This window comes from Macaca mulatta, chromosome 5 (genome assembly GCF_049350105.2).
Source record: "Macaca mulatta isolate MMU2019108-1 chromosome 5, T2T-MMU8v2.0, whole genome shotgun sequence".
Taxonomy (NCBI): Eukaryota; Metazoa; Chordata; class Mammalia; order Primates; family Cercopithecidae; genus Macaca; species Macaca mulatta.
This window is the reverse complement of record NC_133410.1, coordinates 19,912,722-19,934,311: the sequence shown is the minus strand read 5'-3', so window position 1 is coordinate 19,934,311 and position 21,590 is coordinate 19,912,722. Positions and strand designations below refer to the sequence as shown.

Sequence of the window (21,590 nt, the reverse complement as noted above, 5' to 3'; positions counted from 1 at the left end):
ATACATCATAAGGAGTTTGGATCATGTTGCCTTCCTTTAAAATACATTGAATATTGTTTAGAAGCATTCCACAGTTCGGCAGCTCTTTTTGGTCTTTCTAGCTTTAGGCCTATTCTTTGATAGGATTGGTCAACTTTAGTGATTACTTCAGTGATACACTGTGGCCCTTACTCTAGGAAATTATCCTTACTCCCAAAATGGTTTTTCTGAGTTCTCAGGGCAATGCCAGAGGTGCTCAGTGATTGTTTTTTTGGAAGGGTGGTAGGGCTAGAACTCCAACACCTTGCAGCATTCCAGCTCTACAATGCTTGTGTTATTTCATTCCATTCTCAGGCCTGCCTGCTAAGCATTATAAAGCCTTACCCTGAGCATGCATATCCCAGACCTCAGTCAATAACCCACATTTAATTCCACACAAATTTCCCACCTACCAGCTACCCACAGAATACACACACACACATCAATTCTCTCTTTGCCCTGGCGTACAAATTCCAGCCACTTCAGGAGCCTGGAACTCTAATCTCTGCCACTTCAGCTCAGTGACTATGAGCTCCACCTCCCTGAACTATGGAAGGAACATGTCACGAGGCAGGGAGAGCCAGGGCGTTTGTGAAGCACATGTCTGGGGTTTTTCTTCTCTCAAGCATCACAGTTCTGCATTGCTTATTGTTCGATTCTTGGAAAGAGTTGCCTCATGTAGCTTGTCCAGTTATATGTTTCCTTACAGTGGTATAGAATATCCAATAACAGTGTGGCAATTCCTCAAGGATCTAGAACTAGAAATACCATTTGACCCAGCCATCCCATTACTGGGTATATATCCAAAGGATTATAAAGCATGCTGCTATAAAGACACATGCACACGTATGTTTATTGCGGCACTGTTCACAATAGCAAAGACTTGGAATCAACTCAAATATCCACCAGTGACAGATTGGATTAAGAAAATGTGGCACATATACACCATGGAATACTATGCAGCCATAAAAAAAGGATGAGTTCATGTCCTTTGTAGGGACATGGATGCAGCTGGAAACCATCATTCTCAGCAAACTATCGCAAGAACAGAAAACCAAACACCGCATGTTCTCACTCATAGGTAGGAATTGAACAATGAAATCACTTGGACACACGAAGGGGAACATCACACACCGGGGCCTATTGTTGGAGGGGGGAGCGGGGAGGGATAGCATTAGGAGATATACCTAATGTTAACGACGAGTTAATGGGTGCAGCACACCAACATGGCACATGTATACATATGTAACAAACCTGCATGTTGTGCACATGCACCCTAGAACTTTAAGTATAATAATAATAAAAGAAGAATATCCAATAACATTTATTCTGTAAAGGCTAGAAGTAGACATCTTCCATCTTCCATTTCAGTAGAGAAGACATGTTAAATATGTAATTGTATCATGAATTGTTTTAATTATACTTGCTATGAAGGAGAAACATAGAAAACTATGGGCATCTATAGTAACTGTTCATAATCTAGTTTGGTTTACCCTATAAGGTTTCCCTCAAAAGTTATCATTGAACTGAAATCTCAGGGATGAACAGGCATTAACTAGATGAAGAGAAAGTAAAGTAAAAGTTTAGATACAGATAACAGCATGTGAAAAGGATCCGAGACAGTCGGGAATATGGTATACTCAAATAAGTGAAACAAGATGAGCATCTAATATTTGTTTGGACTGCATTATGTGGCTGTCACTGTGCTAAATGCTTTATATATTATTTCATCTGATCCTAACTTTTTGAAGTTGATAGTGTAACCTGCCCATTGGGTTCATTTTGCCTGCTGCCCAGATAGAGCTGATTTATGAAGACAAGTAAATTGCAATAAAAAGTTTAATTCATACCGAGCCGGCTGAGCCAGAGACCCAGAGTTTTATAATTCCTCAAATCAGCCTCCTTGAAAATTCAGAGGCTAGGGTTTTTCAAGGATAGTTGGTGGGTAATGGAAAGGGTGCTGCTGACTGGTTGGGAATGCAATCCTAGGGGTATGGAAAATGGTCCTCATTCTGAGTTGGCGTCTGGGTGGGGTCACAGGACTGGTTGGCAGGTCTGGATGAAGCCGTTCATTGTCAGAAGTGCAAAAACCTGAAAAGACATCTCAAAAAGCCAATCTTAGATTCTACAATAGTGATGTTATCTGCAGGAGTAATTGGGGAAGTTATGAATCTCATGACCTCGAGAATAACGGCTGGTAATAGCTTATGGCTACACCTTAGCAGAATTCAGGCTCCTCTCATCCTCCTAACCTGGTGGTTTTTCATTAACTTTACAAAGGCGGTTTAGTTTTGGGAAAGGGCTATTATCATTTAAACTATAAGCTAAATTTCTCCCAAAGTTAGCTTGGGAAGCAGGAGAAGGAGGAGGTCTTTCTTCTCCTAGGCAAGTTGGAGACACAAGAGGGAAAGTTGGCCAGAGGAAGGTGTGTTTGAACTGAGTTTTAAAGGCCTCATGGGGCTGGGCGCAGTAGCTCATGCCTGTAATCCTAGCACTTTGGCAGGCCAAGGTGGGTGGATCACTTGAGGTCAGGAGTTTGAAACCAGCCTGTTTCTACTAAAAATGCAAAAATTAGCCAGTCATGGTAGCATGCACCTGTAATCCCAGCTACTCACGAGGCTGAGGCAAGAGAATTGCTTGAACCTGGAGGTTGCAGTGAACTGAGATCGTGCCACTGCACTCCGGCCTGGGCAACAGAGTGAGACTCTGTCTCAAAAAAAAAAAAGACTGCAAAGAAGTTGAGAATTGGTGAACAGCTGACAAGACTGAGGGAACAGCACATACCCTGGCATGGAGGTTTGAAATGGCATAAAGGGGAGGAGCAGAAAGCCTGTGTGGGGAGCCAAAGTAAGACCCTCATGTCCTAGAGGAGTTTATAAAGGAGAGGGTAGTTAGATGGCTGCATTCTTCCAGAAATGGAAAACAGAAGCAAAATTTAGGGTGTGTTTTATGTAAACCAGATTTATTTTACAAGTTTAAAAGAAGGGGAACATCACACAGAGGGGCCTGTTGGGGTGGGGGTCAAGGGGAGGGAGATATTAAGGACGTTTATAACATTTTTGTCACCTGACTCTACACACACATGTGGAGCTTAAAACCTAGATGATGGCTTGATAGGTGCAGCAAACCACCATGGCACATGTATTCCTATGTAACAAACCTGCACGTTCTGCACATGTATCCCAGAACTTAAAGGAAAATTAAAAGAAAGCTTACTTAGATATTAATCTAGGAAATGAATCAAGTCTTCTTTAGATATCCAAAGTGAATTTATTTTACTCATTTGCCAGACATTTATTGACCTTCTGTTACATGCCAGACCCTCAACCAGCGGTTGAACAAGACATTTCATACCACATAGGTGTTAAGACCAGAGGAGGGCCTGCTTTGTGAGTTCTAGCAAGAAGGGTGGTGTGGCCAATAGTGGATGGCCCAGAAAACAGGGAGAGTGGCTGCAAATGCTGTCAGAGACTCAGGCAGGGCCAGATCATACTTGGCATCCTTGACAGAAAAACAACATGAAGCTTTTAGAGGGCTTTTAATCAGAGGAATGATCTTATTTAAATTGTGTATTTACTACTTCATTTTGTCACCCCACTCTACACACACACAAGAGTTTTAGCCCGTGGACATTGTTGGTGGGTGCAACAGCCCCAAAGGAAACTAAATCAGTAGGCTTGTGGTCAGGACTTTTTTATAATTCCAAGATAAGAATTAGAAAAGGAAAACTCATACATTTGCCAGATTCATGTTATAAAGATGGTAGAACCTCGGTTTAAATTGGTTTCTGTGCTGATGCTTTATATCTGACACCTTCCATGCTGGGGGAGGCTAGTTACCTACTAACATGACATCCAACCGTCTGAGACCTCAGGATGGGTAAATTGATGCTAACTTGGATAGTTGGCTCCTGACATCAAAAGTTGTTTCAGCAGTTTGCAAGCTCATCCTTCCAGGCGCTTTTGATTTCTCTTGAGTCCTCTCCAGGTATCTGCTGTCATACATACTGCTCTGTCTATTTCTGGGTTAATGTTTGACAAGCTTGCCTTGCTTCTTCCAGAATTACTCTGTTTGAAAAAGTTCCATTCATTAGTGTCTACATGTAAAAAATGGGAAAGATTGTCCCATCTCTGGCCATATCACTATATGCTAATGAAGCTGCATATTAAGGACATTTGTTTTCTCATTTTCAGGAAGGCAAAGGTACTAACAGGTGACTGTGGTGTGAATGACTGATGTGAAGTGTCTATCTCTGCTATAATCAAAGATGGGGAGCAATAACAGAAAATTGTCATGTGGGCCCTTAGTGCTGGTTTGAATATTGAAATTTCAGTCCAGTTAACTCTTCTAGTGATACTTGTTTTATCCCTGATCTAAGGGCCAAAAAAAAAAAAAAAAAAACCACCAGATTTTTTTTTTGGTGGGTTTTTTTAATCTTTTGCCATTCAATAGACATATTTTGCAATTCTGCTTTCACTTGTTCATCATTATCTTCAAAACAATATTTAGAAATTAAAACAAAACTAAATGAGAAGAAAACAAACTTTCTTTTTTTTCCTTCCGGGGTCCCAACCCACTGCCTGTGATTGCCTGAGTGGATGGCTGCATCCCTGATCCTTCCTGCCTGGCTTCTCTGATAAACCCTGCAGCACGTCCCGTTTCTTTCTGCAGACAGCATTAACAGAACTGATCCTGTATCTTCTAGGTTTCCTGTATGCTCAGAACAGCACCAAGCGCAGCATTAAAGAGCGGCTCATGAAGCTCTTGCCCTGCTCAGCTGCCAAAACATCGTCTCCTGCTATTCAAAGCAAGTTTGTTTTTTTGTTTTTTTTTTTCCTCTGAAATTCTTGTTTTGTTTCTTTAGGTCTGCATGCATTGCAGTTCTCTGCTTCTACAAAGAATCAATATATTATATTCTACAAAAGCAACTCTATTGATGCATTCGTGTCTACCTAAATACCCAGGAGAACATTTGGGCTATTAGGAGTCATTTTCCATTTGGCAGACTGACAGCACAGTCTTAGTGACAGGAGTCTGTCCTGCAAAACACTGGGACATTTTTGTTTGATGTGAGGGATGGGGACTAGACTCAAGTAACTGTAGGAATTCCTATTGCTTGCCTTGTTAGCAAAGCAGCTGGACACTTTAACCATATTACCTTGTACATTGTTTGACTCTCATCCACTGGGTCTATAATTTAGACACTGCCAAAATTCAGAAATATCACTAGATTAGAAAAAATATTACAAAGGGTCAAACATTTAAATAATTGTGACTTTTCTTCTTTGCTCATTCTCTCCCTGTATCAGTCAAGATTCTGTAGAAAAACAGAACCAATACATACTCACATGCATACACAAACACATATACATATAATATACATACATACACATGCATATATACACACGTACATATGCATATATGCAAACATATGTAAAGAGATTTATTTGAAGGAATTGGCTCACACCATTATGGGGGCTGGCATGTCTGAAATTCATAGAATATGCTGGCAGCTGGAAGCTCAGGAAGGATTTCTTCAGGAAGCCTCAACTGATTGGATGAGGCCCACCTACATTATTCAGGGTAATCTATGCTTAACTTAATGTCAACTGATTATAGATGTTAAGCACATTGACAAAATACCTTCACAGCAACACTTAGATTAGGGTTTGATTAAATAACTGTGTACTGTAGGCTAGCCAACTTGACAGGTAAGGCTAACCATCACATTCTCCATCTTCTCTTTCGCTCCAAATCTGTGGCATTCTTAAAGAGTAGAAAATAGAGGATATCTAAGGGAAGTCCTCAATTTATTTTATAAAGATGCCATATAACTTAGAATATACATTTACAAATATTCTCTGTGTACAAACATTCTTTATATACAATTTTTTTCAAGCATCAAACAAGTCTTCGAATCAGAGAAGGTGGTATTCTTCACTAGTGAGAAAATGGAACATTAAAAATCTAGGTGGAATTCCCTAGGTATTGGGGCTATAACCCACATCTCTGCCTACTCTCTTTTTATAATGCTACAACATTTTGTAGGAACTCATGGATTCAATTAGTGATTTAAAAATATGAATGCCCTAAAATGTCATGGGTCTCCACAACACAAATGAGAAAATACGGAAAGAACCACAAACAACATGACACATTCAGTGAAAAGTGCCAGAATAGAATAGCAATTTGTGTCAATGGCACTGACCAAAGGTGATATATCATCATAAGATTTATTTAATTCCCTTATTCATTCAACAAATATTTATTATATGTCACTGCCTGCTTCTTGTGCTGGGAGATGGAGCAGTGAATAAAACAGATTAAAAACCAAACCAAAACAAAAAAAGCTCTTCTATCAGAGGTTACATTATATTCTGTGGGGAGAGGAGGCAGAACTAAATAACTTTTATTAGTAATAATCCCATGCACATACAAAAATTAAAATTATAGTTTAGATACATTGCCCTGATTTTTTTTTCTTTCATTGCACACACATGCACACCATCTCACAAATAAAACATAACATCATCAGCAACCTGGAAGACCATAATCTAGAAAAATGCCAGAGCCCTAATCCTACGTGATATTGAAGCTGCAGGTGCTTTTATTGCCACTATTTGTCAGAGATCGTTGGTTATTAGAGCCATCGCTTTTCTCCTTTCAGGTTGGAATCGAAATTGCCAATTTATCAGATATTTGCTGAAAATATAGTCATTGGTACCATGTAGACAGGTAAAATGTAACTTTCAAATGGATCTCTGTATTCACATAGAGAAGCGGAAAATTGTCATGTCTTGCTAGCACTCTTTGTGCACCAGCGTCTGATAAAGCCATGCCCCCAAATAAATGTTCACGGAGGATACGATGCAATTTTCAACTAACTGTGAGGGAAAAGGATGTGTTGAGAGGAAAAAAAAATAGAAAATACTAAAAAAAAGATCAGAATGACTTTAGATACTAATGGGAATGTATAGAACTGGCTGATACTGAACCGACACTAGACTTAGCTCATGATTTGTGGACCCCATAAGACTCCCGCCTTCTCCTCTTCATCTTTTGCCTTCTCCTCCAGGGTTGGAAAGGTGAATGGTTTATTTATCATGTTTGCAAAAGTCTCTCATGTTCAGGACAGTCAATTTGAAATGTACAAAGAAAGATAAGAGCCCACACACATGTGCACACCACACACACACAATCTGCCACCTTGAAATAACTACAAATAACTAGTAATATCTTTTTTACTGTCAATGTATATGTACTGACGATATCATATCTATACCAAATTTTTATTATTTCATTTACATGGTATACTTTCATAAATATCAACCCTGCTATTAAAATTTTTTGTAAAATCATTTTTAATGGTAAGCATAATACTATATTCCATAGCGCTAGAATATTGTATTTGACTCCATTCTCTGGCTTTGGATATTTAAATTTTTCCCCTTTTTACCTCCCACTCTCAATATAAATAGCACTATGATAAATGACTCTGTGTATATAGCTATGCTTTTAAAATTACTTTCCCCTCAATTTTGAATTATTGGATAAAAGAACTGATTTATCAGAATGTAAGCTTCCCAATGTATATTACAAAATTTTTCCACAAATTGGCCTTTCAAATGTTTTTCGGCAAAGCATACATATTTCTTCTTGAGTTCTTTTGTTATTTAGGCATAATACTCTTAATACTTGGAAACTTTATACCTTTTATAGTCATTTGTTAAAGACAGATTTAAACTATTAGTTCTGGTGTTTGTGCCTCAAATGAAAACATTAAAAGAAGCAGCATATGACAAAGATTTTCTACATGAAGAACCATAAACATTCTTAAATATTTGAAAATTAAATGTATTTCTCATTTTTAAAATGTCAAAGGCAAAACTTAGAAGTCCCAAACTACCGTGTTGAACCACATATCTTGACTTTGATGTTTGAGAAGACTGTCAGACAAATATCAAAAAGCACTACTGTCTTGGAAAGGTACCAGGGATCAACACACATGACTTCAAAGACAGGAGGTGATGGATCTATGCCATAGCAAATGGCCTTCTCCCATCGAGCCACCTGACTGGTAGTTGAACAAGAGTAATAGATACGATCTAATGAGAATTAATTTAGGCCTTAGAATGTCTTCCACCTGACACTAATATCGCATCAACCAGGGTAAGAAATTAGACAGGGATAGAGGCAGCAATACCTGGGCTTTGAACAAAGAATTGTCTTGTTCACATTTTTGGCCTATCCCACTGTCCCCTAGCCAGTCAATTGCCCACAGCTCTTTGAACCTTCATCCCAGGATGCAGATGAATGCACAGCCAGAGGTAGTATCCTAATCACTATCACTCTGTAGCACTCACTCTGAGCTTCTTACATCATTCATTGGCATCAAGAGCTGCCCAGTTGCTGAAGTTGGAATCTTCTCTCTGCTTAATGATCCCCCACCCACCATCTTAATGGCTACTAAACTCTGGTCAGTGTACTCTTTGAATATCTTTTAATTTCACTTCTCCTTTATGTCTGTTGTGCTACAGCTCTGAGCTAGCTCAGACTTTCATGATCTCTTCCAAGAACTATTGAAAGAGGCAAAGGGGGCCATTGTGGGTTTTAGCATCATCCTGGCATGTGTCTGAATTCTTGTTGTGCTTCTTACTAAACAAAATGCCTGTTTATCACTGTAAACTTATTTATGTAAATTCTCTGCCTCTTAATTTCTTTATTTGGTCATTCATTCCACAATATTTTTAGAGACCTATTTTTAGGGCAGGCATGATACTAGACACTCACTTTCTAGTGAGGAGTGGAACACAGTTTACTACCGTCCTGGAGCTTATGCGGGAAGAGGGAGAATAAACAAGAAAACAAAGGTAATCTTGGGACGTGATAAGTGTTATAGCAGAAGTAAACCTGTGGTGATATGATGCAAAGGGAATGTATGCAGGGGAGATATCTTGACTGGGTCAGAGAAAGCTTCATTGAGATGTCTTTTAAGTCCTTAGAATAAAAGGAAGCCAGTAATGTGAAGGTCTGGAGAGAGTGTTCTAGAAGGAAGAAAGGGGCATGGTTTATCGGAGACAGACAAAGAAAGACGATTACGATTATCAGAGAATGGATTGTCATGGGAACTAAATAAGATAATCGATGCAAAGTATTTAGTATAGGAAATATCATGAGCATGAATCAATGACAAGGATGAACTCACTTGACGTTCCCGACCACCTTTTGAGGTAGGTACATAGAATGACTAAAAAAACTGAGGCACCAAGTAACAAAACAAATGCCCCAGTTGGCAGAGCTAGAATTCTGACTCCATAGCCTGCTGTCTTCATCACTTTAGCAGGCTGAGCGCACTAATGACCTCTGATATTGATTGAGGGAGCTCTTATAGGTCTGCAGTAGTTGCTGTTTTTCCTAATGTAAATCTTCAAATTGAAAAAAAAAAAAAAAACCCAGAAAACATTAGATCTGGCCTTTTGCCTGCAGGAGGGTAGGTTTTACCCAATTCACAGTTGAGATAGCTGTGGCCTGAAAAGCTTGTAATGATTTGAGCAGAATCCCACACCTGAGAAATTGAATAAACAAAACCCTATACCCAAAAGAACCTTACTCCAGTGATACCGATACACTTACTGTCTGATTGCAAGATATGAGACCATCATACTCATAGAAGAAGACTTACTGGAAAAATTCAAGGAGAGGGAAAGACAATTTCACGTGGTTGGCACACAAGAAAGCCAATTGAACTAGATGGTTTCTAAAGAAATAGTCATCGCATTTTAAGTGATTTACAGAGTATATTAACATTAGTAGTAATAATAATAGCCTACTATAAGGAATATAGGCCATTTTATATATGAGGAAACTGAGGACTAGAGAAGGGAGATTATTTGCTCAAAATCACAGAGCTTCTGAGAAAATCTGAAATGAGAAACAACTCCAAATCCAGTATTCTCCAACACTGAAATTCTACGATTCAATGTCAGTCAAGGTCCAGGAAGGAAACAAAAGGCATATTTAAATAGAGCAATGGGGGAGAGGTGAATGAAGGAACATTTTGAAAAGGTATGTGTAGGGTTTCTTGAGCCAATAAGGCTGTGAAACATTCAGTGTTAGCAAGAGCAAAAGTTATCATTTCTAGGTTGCTGGTTACCAGAAGCTGGAAAAAGCCATAGCTTTAGCTGTAACAATAAGATAGGGCTCTAGTCCTTGGATGAGAAATGCAGCTATTGTCAACTTACCAAAGAGTGAGCCCAAATAATAAGTACTATAACCTCTCTCTTGTCCTCTTCTCCAGTGGCCAAATCCAATGGGAAGCCAGAAGGGCAAGGAGTCCAGATAATGTTGTCCTCAAAGGTCAGACTTCCAGAACCACAGCAGCATTGAGAAAGAAGGAGGCTAAATGATGGAAGATATTTTCCAGAGTCTGTAGATCTTAGGAGTCAGGTGTTGGGATCTACAGGATCAGTGACAATTCTTAGAGTCAGTCACACTTAGCGTCAGTCAGACTTAGAGTCACACTCCTCTTATAAGGTTTCTTGCCAGGCCGGGCATGGTGGCTCATGCCTATAATCCCAGTACTTTCGGAGGCCGAGGTGGACAGATCACGAGGTCAAGAGATCGAGACCATCCTGGCCAACAGGGTGAAAGCCTCTCTCTACTAAAAATACAAAAAAAAAAAAAAAAAAAAAAGCTGGGCTTGGTGGTCCGCGCCTGCAGTCCCAGCTATTTGGAAGGCTGAGGCAGGAGAATCACTTGAACCCGGGGGGCAGAAGTTGCAGTGAGCCAAGATCACACCACTGCACTCCAGCCTGGTGACAGAGGGAGACTCGGTCTCGAAAAACAAACAAACAAAAAGATTGCTTCCCAATTCCAAGACATCTTGGAGGCTGGAGGCTGACAACTGGCTCATGAATGTACATTGATATTGAGTAGCTATTTATAGGATTAAGGAATTTAGCTCCTTTATGGATGACTTAGTGTCAAGAAATTCCTAGCTACTATATTTTATGTCAGCACAAACATTTTTTAAAGAAATAATAAATGCTGTCAAGTCTCTGGTTATGTCTCCTCATTGAATAACTCTGAGTAATTCACTTTATCTCTCTATGCCCCAGTTCTTTTACCAAAGAATAAAGTAGTCATGTTCCTTATTCATTCAATGGACATTATTTGACAAAAAGGTACTTACTAGATAATGGTCAGGAAAAAATACAAAAGATAAAACATTCGACACGTGATTATCTGTGTATTTGTATGCATTCACATTTTTATCTAAATTTGACTAATAACAGCATCTACCCAGTACTATCTCAGTGCCCTCATTCAATCAAAATAATTGATTCGCTAAATTAGAGCTTCATTCCAGGGGTTTTTGTTTTTGATTTGAGCAGAAATGGGAGCATTAATATGACAAGGTTATTGTGAGACTAGACCACTCATCAATAAGCCACCATCAGTACATTGCCTTGCAAAACTGCAAAACACAATTTCCTAACCGTGTTTCAGGTTTTTGGCATCAAATATAGCAAAACATTTCAGTGTGTTTTGTTTTTCCTGGTAGCACACTGATCATAGAAATTTTTAGATGCTTCTGTTGGCAGAGGAACCATCAGCATTTGGCTGTTGGAGGATTTGTTTGCAAAAAGCAACTTGAACGGCCAACATGATGACAATTAAAAATGCAACAGTAACCTCCAGGATTTTTTTTTAATGTTTAACCTCTGACAGTTAATTAATCTCATGCTAACTCCTTGGTGAATTTAGCTAAAGGTTCTGACCTAGGCATGTTGTCAGGAAAATCTGTGGAAGAACAGAGGCATAACCCATGAATGTAAATTTAATATTCATGTATTTCTTAATAGAAAGCAAGGTTCATTCAATTTCATTAAGCCCTAAAAGTGTTATGTTCAAAATCTCAGATGTGATTTTTATTTATTTAACAAACATTTAGCACTTACTATGTGCCTGGTACAGTTTTAAGTGGCTTGTACAGTGTAACTCATTATATCCTAAAAATAACTCTGTAAGATGGGCACGATTATACCCATTTTACAGAATAGGAAACTGAGGCATGAGGGATTATTTAATTTGCCTGAATCACATCACCAGCAAGAGGTGTGGGAGTTGGGGTAGGGATTGAACACAGCAGTGGAGCTGCAGAGTCTCTATACTTTACCAGCTCTCTAGTTGCGTTCAACGTTCTGGTCAGTTTTACAAAAAAATATGACTAGATCTTTTACCACTTAACTGCTCAGTGTGGAACCCTCATACGCAGCACATATTGTGCAGGAAGATGGTGGTAGCCCCTTGAATGAGTTTTTTTTCTTCTCTCTGGGCCTCTCACTATCCATGAGTAAGAAGTAGAGACTGTGCCCAAGTCTCTTTCCAGATCTAGCATTGCAGCAGCCATTGAGATGGCATTAATCATTCCTAGCTGTGAAAAATGGTGGAGGTTTCAAAGCTAACACAGATTTCCTTCTTTCATGGTATTTCACTGTCCATGAAAGGCAGAACATGGGAAACATTAGAAACTCCATTTCACCTAGCTGTAATACCAATTGGCCCTATCGTTTAGATATTGGCTATATGTTTTACCTATTAGAATATTTGTTTCTTACATGTGTATGGCCTTTTACAAGTTTTAAAATTCTTCCTTTTGAATATCTCATTTCATTTTAGTAAAACTCCTGTGATAATGGCAGATTACAAGGGTTATAATCTTCATCTTCCAAACTAAAAAAGGAGAGATGAAGTGGCTTGCCCAAAGTCACATAGATATTTAGTGAAAAATGGAAAATTGTATTTTTTTTTCCTGGTCCATTACATATCTACCGGAGGTCATCATTAAATCATTCAAAGGTTTTAGTATAGGAAAGGTAAAGGTAGGCGTATCAGGACAGCTGTTTTCTGTTGACAGATTTAATGAATTTCACTTCAATATGGCAGACATTTATGGAGCACTATTTGAAAAGCAATAGTTTTGGGCACAGGGGAACACACAGATACATCTGAAGACTAACATTGTACTGAAATAAACAGACACATATGTAGATCACTAAGACACAACGAATACAAGTAAAGTGCTGTGAATGCTGTGAGAGGCAAAACTAGAGAGCTATTAGAGTTAAAAAGTTGAACGTGATAACTCTGGGATTAGCCTATTTGGTTCAAATCCTCATTCTGTGACTGACTAGTTATAGAAACTTTATTTAAGCTACTTATCCCTTCTGGGCCTCAATTTCCTCATCCATAAGGTAGAAATGATAGTAAATAATCTGTAAGTTTGCTCAAAGGATTAATGAGCATGTAAAGTGTTTAGAATAGTTCCTGGCTAGTACGTGGTCAGTAAATGTTGACTGCTTTTGCTGTTATTCTCCTGCTGCTATGATGATCACAACTATTGTAGTGATATAGGTGAAATTCAATCTCACCTAGGTGCATTTCACAGAGAGTTAATATTTCAGCAAGGGGCTTTGGAGAAGAATCATTTTGTCAGAGGGAGAAAAAGGAGGAGCGTTCTAGGTACTTTAAAAGACAAAGCTTAGACAGTCAGGAGGGGCAAGAAGTCTGAAAGAGAAGCAGCCAGCAAAGTGACCTGGGGCCAGATTTTGAAAACTTTCCTGGGCACTATGCTGCATTCACTCTGCAGAGAGGCAATGGGGATTTTAAGTGAGGTTTTTAAGTTGAGGAGTGATTTTTCATCTTGTTTGGCATTTGGGGATGGCTAGTCAGCCAAGAGTAGAGGGAGCTAGATATGAGCCAAATTTTAGAAGGCATGATGTGAACTTGAAGTTAGAGAAAAGACTAGCAAAGGATCAAGAACAATAATTGAAGACAAGAGACAGACAGGGTGTCAAAACTAATAACCAAACTTAGTGGGATACTGGTTTCTGAAACAATGAGCCAACTGAAACTCAGAGTGGTAATATAACACCAAAAATAAGTCAGAAGACAAATTGTTGAGAGAGAAAGAGAAAGAAGACAAGAAAATTAGTTGGAAACTGCTTAAAATGTCTATGCAAGACAGTGTCAATAGCTAACACTTAAGCATAATGCTATTTTAAGCCTGAACAATTACTCTTAATATTTACTGCAAGTCTATGAGGAAGGTACAATTATAATCTCCACTTAAAAGAGAAAAGTAAACAAGGAAATTAAATCACTCACCCAGCACCTAACAATTATGACACATCAAAGCAGGGATTTTACCTTCAACGATGTAATACCAAAGCTTAATGTCTTTACCACTAGACTGTCCTAAACATGGCAATCATGGTGAAGGGAGAGAATAAATTTGAAACACATGGTGGAATTGTGTGTAATTGGAAATATTGAAAAATAATTTGTGATATTGAGTGAAAGATAGGAAAGAGATGAAATGACTCCACCAAAATGATAATGGTGAAATTTATCAAGATAAGGCGCATAGAGGGAAGGCCATGAAGGCCAGTTAAGGAGAGATGATAGTTTTATTTTAGACATCTTGGCTTTAAATGCTTCAATAACACAAATTTTTGAAACAAGTGTTAAACAAGTTTTGTTGTTGATTAGTGCATCTTTTGTTTTTTTCAGGTTACCTATATGATTAAGTCTTTTGCTTCCCATTTGATTTTTCCACTTTTGTTACTGTTCATTTGGGTCACAATGGGTGGAATGATGGCTACTTACAAAATACTGTGTAGACTGTTAGATAAATGAGAGCCTTCTTTGTTTTATGTAATACTTTCATGATGGTAACCAAGGTAGCTTCTCGTAGGAGCTATACAACCTATTTTCCATTTTCATTGGCCTAAGAGGTAATATTTGGGCTAAATGTGAGTCTGGTCAATGAGTCTGGTTTCTGCTGAAATGGGAACCTAATTCTCCAAAGAGCCTCAATTTTCTACTCCACCAGGTCTACAAACTACAAAGCACTGTTTTTCTATCTGCTTAGATTGCAGGGTTCAAGTTTAGCCTTCTTACCTTTCAAATTGCCTTTTGCCAAGTGTTTTGAAGCACCAAGTGTGATAGGCAACAATTCTTTACAGAAATATTGGTCCACCTTTATTCGTAAGGTTTCATTAAAAAGAAGAAATAGAAGAACAAAAGATGAGTTCTGGAGATGAACTGACAGTATAAAACCTTATTTATCTTTCAGCAAACCATTCTCCTTTGAGGCTGTGGAGAAAAACAATCCCATAGCGTATTATGGTGTTTCCAGACTCTGCTTAGAGGTGGACATATTCTTCATTGAGTGTTCCTGAGGATATTTAAAAAATCACATTTATTTCAATAAAAGTGTAAAATTAATGCTTTAGGTGAGCAGATGTTAGAAGGATCAGTGTCAAAATCATATCATTACAGAAAGCCTGTATGCGGATTCATTGCTATGATGCGCCACACACTATGAAAAATTATTTGATACATTATTCTGCTTACCCTCCAGACTTACTGTTCAAGTGCCACTACTATTGCCAGTTTGCAGATGAAGAGATTAAAAACTTGAGGTTTTAAGTGACTTGTCCTAAATTACATAGCTACTAAATGGCAAAGCTGGGACTCAAGCCCAGGTCGTTTAATCAGTTGACAAATTTTTATCAATGCTGACTACATGGCACTACCACCTTGGTGCCAGTGATGTAGCCATGAATAAACCAGACATGGATCCAGCCTGCCATGATCTTATACTCTAATGGGAGAGATGGGGGCAGAGTCTGGACAGTACATTTTCATGCTTTGTTTTGCAAAGCATTTTTCCTGAGTTCTCTGAAATCACTTCCAACTCTTTTCACTTGATAATGTTGTGGGAGATTTTATGATGTTTTACCATATGACTGCCACATCTTGGTCACATCAAGATGAGTTTAAGCATCATTATTTGGATGCCATGTTTACATGCAAGCTGCCCCGGACTAAGAGGAAAAAAGAACTCAAAGGCATTGTTTATCCGTGGGCAAATGTTTGAAGACATGAAGAATATGTAAAGACCATGTGGAAACTGTGTCTGTGTTGAATGAATGTTAAATACAGCCATGCTACTTAGTTATTTTCTTGTTGGTGAATACCACCATGAACAGGAAGCTCTGTGACATGCCCCCAGGGGAGAAAACCCACAGCAAAAGTAATTCTTAGAAACTGGTCATTTCTAGGCTTGATCCTGCTTTGGGCTTTCCTACTCTGGAGTCCCTGCCACTCCCTGGCCCTTTTAGTTTTTTTTTTTAAATGTATTCCTTCGTTCCATAAACGAAAGAATTAATGTTATATTTTCTGCCAACGTATACTGCCTTAGTCATCACACTGGGTTTGATGGTCTTAATATTACTTATATAGTGATGACTCTGACATTCACATCTTCAGCCAGACTGTGCTCATCAACTTCAGAACCATGTCTCCATTCCAGCCACTTGACATCACCACTCAGATGTCCAATTGGTGACTCTTCCATTAGAATTTTAGGCCCATGGGAGAGAGGATTTTGTTGTTTTTGTTCATTTTAGTGTCCATTGTACCTTGACCAATGCCTGGGTCATAATAGGCACTCAATCGATATTTAATAAATAAATGAATAAATGCCAGGCCATACTAGGCATTAGTGGTAATAAGATAATCAAGATAGATCTCTTGCCTCTAAATGTTCATATCACAAAGGAAATGACAGATATTCAAAGAAGTCATTAATATATAAAGCCATCAGAGCTGACAAGTGCACAGGGTGTGTGAATGTCACAGGAGGCTTCTCCTCTGCGAAGCCCCTTCCCCACTGAAATGAGCCTGAGAGAATAGAGACAGAGTAGATTGAGGAGGAAGAACAGCAAGTTCATTTATAGGGGATAGAATAAGCAAAAACACAGAAGTTGACAATTTAGTCTTCATTCAGGGAATAGAAAACCATCCAGGATATTAAATCATAAGGTGTGTGGGAGGAAATGACAGACTATAAAGCTCAGTTATTGTCTCAAATTCTATTCCAAAAGATGGTCTTTATTCCCCTATCAATTCCAAACAGGAAGAGTATAAATAGTCCTCAGGGAGCTGTGTTTTCTAGTGGATCCCATGATTAGCAATTCAACAGCAAATAGTGCCTGCAAAACGAAGCAGCTGGGTACAATTTGGGGGGCAAGTATTTTTTCAAAACAGAATTACCCTTGCCGTGTGTATTAGTTTGTTCTCACACTGCTAGAAAGAACTACCTAAGATTAGATGATTTATGAAGAAAAGAAGTTTAATTAACTCACAGTTGCACAGGCTGTAGAGGAAGCATGGTTGGGGAGACCTCAGGAAACTTACAATCGTGATGGAAGGGTGAAGGGGAAGCAAGCAGCTTCTTCACATGGTGGAGTGGGAGAGAGAGAGTGAAGGGGGCAGTGCTACACACTTTTAACAACTAGATCTCATGAGAACTCACTATCACAAGAACAACAAGGAAGAAATCCAGCCCCGTGATCCAGTCACCTCCCACCAGCTCCCTCCCCCAACACTGGGAATTACAATTCAACATGAGATCTGGGCGGGCACACAGAGCCAAACCTTATCATTGTGTGTCTTTGGACTAGTTATTCAATTTCTCTGTATCTCAATGTACCCATTGAAAACGGGCAAAATCATACTCACCTCAAAGACCATTTTCATAATTCAGCGATATAATAAGTATTTTAAACACTATGTGCCAGTCACTATTTTACATGTTTTATTCACGTTATTTTATTTCAACCTCCTGACAACATTTTATAGTAGGTCCCATTGCTCTTCCCCTTTTATTGAAGAAACCGAGGTATAGACTAAGCACTTTGCCCAAGGTCACACAGAGCTAACAAGAGTCAGAAAAATGATTCAAACTCAGAAAGTGCTGTGTTAGACCCCTCACTCCTAAATGTTCTAGAATAACACCTCAATTAGTATGTATGCAATAATTATTAGTAGTCATCATTACTGTCATTTATTATTACTGCCTGCCAGTAATTAAATCTCTTAAAACAACTTTAAGAAATTGATACAAGTATTATCCCCAGTCTATAGATTTTAAAACTGAGGCTTGGAGAGGTTAAACACATTGTCCAGTGCCAGAGCTGGGAAATAGACCCAAGAAGGAAAGCTCAGACGAACTGAATAATTTGTCAGAATTAGTACTCCCAGGCACTGTTCTGCTCCTAGTGTTGAAGATAACACTGGATATTACTGCAAATAATACTAATACTACTACGCATTATACGAACAACAATATCATTAATTGAATGTTTACTATGTGCCAGACACATGTACCATCTCATGTAATGCCCACAGTTACCTTATTCTATAATATTAACTACTTTTTTTTTTGTTCTATTTCTAGGCCATTAAACATGTGGGGGAATTAAGGCCAAGGAGGAAATTAGTTTAAAAGTAGAAGGAACATAACAAAACCCAGATCACTGCTCAGTTTTCCTAATAGCTTTTTTAAACATAGATGGATAAATGTTTTAGTGAAGAATACTATTGTCATCACTGATATTAGCTGCAAATCATCCCCCTAATATACCACCAAAAATTTATTATAACTATGCTTATCCAAACTCTATTTAACTCACTAGGTAATCAATTCCATCTTTTTACTGACTGCTTTCTAAAGCAACGCAATAACATCTTATGAATTAGACATGACGTTTTGCATAAATACATTTTCCATATGTCTATCTCTCTACAATAATGTTCTTTTTCAAATTCTATGTTAGATACAGTGGGTACATGTTCAGATTTGTTACATCGGAGTATTGCATTATGCTGAGGTTTGGAATTAGGATCCTGTCACCCTGGCAGAGAGCATAGTACCCAATAGGTAGTTTTTTAACGTCTGCCTGTCCCAGCAGTCTGTAGTGTCTGTTCCCATATTTATGTCCACGTGTGTTCAATGTTTAACTCCCACTTAGAAGTGAGAACACACAGTATTTGTTTTTCTAGTCCTATGTTAATTTGCTTGGGATTATGGCGTCCAGCCCCATTCATGTTGCTGCAAAGCACAAGATTTCCTTCTTTTTTATGGCTGCATAGTATTTCATGGTGTCTGTGTACCTCATTTTCTTAATCCACTCTACCACTGATGGGAACCTGGGTTGATTCCACTTCTTTGCTATTATGAATAGCACAGCAATGAACATATGAGTGCATGTGTCTTTTTGGTAGAATTATTTGTTTTCTTTTGGGAGTGTACCCAGTAATGAGATTGCTGGGTCAAATGGTAGCCCTGTTTTAAGTTCTTTGAGAAATCTCCAGACTGCTTTCCACAATGGCTGCACCAATTTACATTCCCACCATGTGTAAGAATTCCCTTTACTCTGCAGCATCACCAGCATCTGTTTTTGGACTTTCTAATAATAGCCACTCTGACTGGTATGAGATGGTATCTCATTGTCATTTTGATTTACATTTCTCTGATGATTAGTAATGCTGAGCATTTTTTCATGTTTGTTGACCACCTCTGTGTCTTCTTTTGAGAAATGTTTATTCATGTCCTTTGCCCATTTTTAAAGAGGGTTATTTGTTTTTTGTTTGTTGATTTAAGTTCCCTGCCATATAGATTCTTGGTATTAGACCTTTGTTCGGTACATCGTTTGTGAGTATCTTCTCCCATTCTGTGCTCTATTGATAGTTTCTTTCTCTGTGCAGCAGCTCTTGAGTTTAATTAGGTCCCACTTGTCTATTTTTGTTTTGTTACAATTGTTTTTGGGAACTTAGCCAAAAAATTATTTGCCACTCGATGTTGAGAAAAGTATACCCTAGATTGTCTTCCAGGATTTTTATAGTTTGAAATCTTTAATCCATTTTGAGCTAACTTTTGTATATGGTGAAAGGTAGGGGTCTAGTTTCAATCTTCTGCATATAGTTAGCCAGTTATCCCAGCTCCATTCATTGAATAGGAAGTCCTTTCCTCATTGCTTGTTTTTGTCAGCCTTGTCAAAGATCAGACGGTGGTAGGTGTGTGACTTTATTTCTGGGTTTTCTATTCTGTTTCATTGGTCTAGGTGTCTGTGTGTACAGCAGTACCAAGTTCTTTTGGTTACTGTGGCTTTATAGTAGAGTTAAAATCAGATAGTGTGATATCTTGGGCTTTGTTTCTGTTTTACTTTTTCTTTTGCTTATAGGATTGCTTTGGCTATTCTGGCTGTTTTTTGATTCCATATGAATTTTAGAATAGTTTTCTTCTAATTCTGTGAAGAATGTTCTTAGTAGTTTGACAAGAATAGTATTTAATCTATAAATTGCATTGGGCACTATGGTCATTTTTACAACACTGATTCTTTCAATCTGCAAGCATGAAATGCTTTTCCATTTATTTGTGTCACTTTGATTTCTTTCAAGAGTATTTTGTAGTACTCCTTGTAGAGATCTTTCACCTCCTTGGTGAGCTGTATTCCTATGTATTTTATTTTCTTTGTGAATACTTTGAGATTGTGTTCTTGATTTCACATTCAGCCTGGACATTGTTGGTGTGTAGAAATGCTACTGAGTTTTGTGCATTGACTTTTTATCCTGAAACTTTACTAAAGTTGTTTATCAATTCTTGTCGCCTTTTGAAAGGGTCTTTAGGATTTTCTAGGTATAGAGTCATATCATCAGTGAAGAGAGATAGTTTGACTTCTTCCTTCTTATTTAAATGTCTTTTATTTCTTTCTCTCACCTGAATGCTCTGGCTAGGACTTCCAATACCATGTTGAATAAGAGTAGTGAGAGTGAGCATCCTTGTCATGTTCCAGTTCTCATGGAGAATGGTTGGAGCTTTTGCCCATTTAGTATGATGCTGGCTTTGGGTTTGTCATAGATGGCTCTTATTATTTTGAGCTATGTCTTTTAGATGCCTAGTCTGTTGAGGGTTTTTATCATAAAGGGATATTGGGTGTTACTGAAAGCTTTTTCTGCGTCTATTGAGATGATCATAATGTTTCTGCTTTTGATTCTGTTTTTGTAGTGAATCACATTTATTGATTTGCGTATGTTGAACCGACCTTTCATTCCAGGAACAAGGCCTACTTAATTGTGGTATATTAACTTTTTGATGTGCTGCTGGATTCAATATGCTAGTATTTTCTTGAGGATTTTTGTGTCTATGTTCATGAGGGATATTAGTCTGAAATTTTCATTTTTGGTTGAGTCTCTGCCAGACTTTGGTATCAGGCTGATGCTGGCTTCATAGAATGAGTTAGGGAGAGGCTCCTCCTCCTTGATATTTTAGAGTAGTTTTAGTACGAATGGTATCAGTTCTTAGTATGTCTGGTAGAATTCAGCTGTGAGTCCATCTGGTCCGGGGCTTTTTTTAGTTGGCAGATTCTTTATTACTGACTCAATTTCAGAAGTTGTATAAACGTTTTGAAATGTTATTATATATATTTATGGTATACAACGTGATGTTTTGATATACATATAAATGGTGAAACAGTTACTATAGTCAAGCAAAGTAACATATTCATTATCTCACATAGTTACCCATTTTTCATATGTAGTAAGAGTACCTAAAATCTATTATTTTAGCAAAGATCCAAAATTCAATACAATATTAACTGTAATTTTCATGTTGTAATTTAAGATCTCTAGACTTGTTCATTCTATATGTTACTTTCTAT

The 21,590-nt window shown here is 38.1% G+C and overlaps 1 protein-coding gene across 3 annotated transcripts in view; it reads left to right on the top strand.

The window, feature by feature from the left end:
• The window catches only part of KCNIP4 (potassium voltage-gated channel interacting protein 4), a 1,220,174-nt gene that overhangs the window by 1,059,820 nt on the left and 138,764 nt on the right, over positions 1-21,590 (top strand). Inside the window, exon 2 of one of the 3 annotated variants that reach the window (XM_015138055.3) lies at positions 4,724-4,825. The exons of the other annotated variants lie outside the window; for them this stretch is intronic. Coding sequence (XP_014993541.1) covers positions 4,724-4,825 — 102 coding nt within the window. The remainder of the gene's footprint in view (positions 1-4,723; positions 4,826-21,590) is intronic. 3 annotated transcript variants of the gene reach the window in all.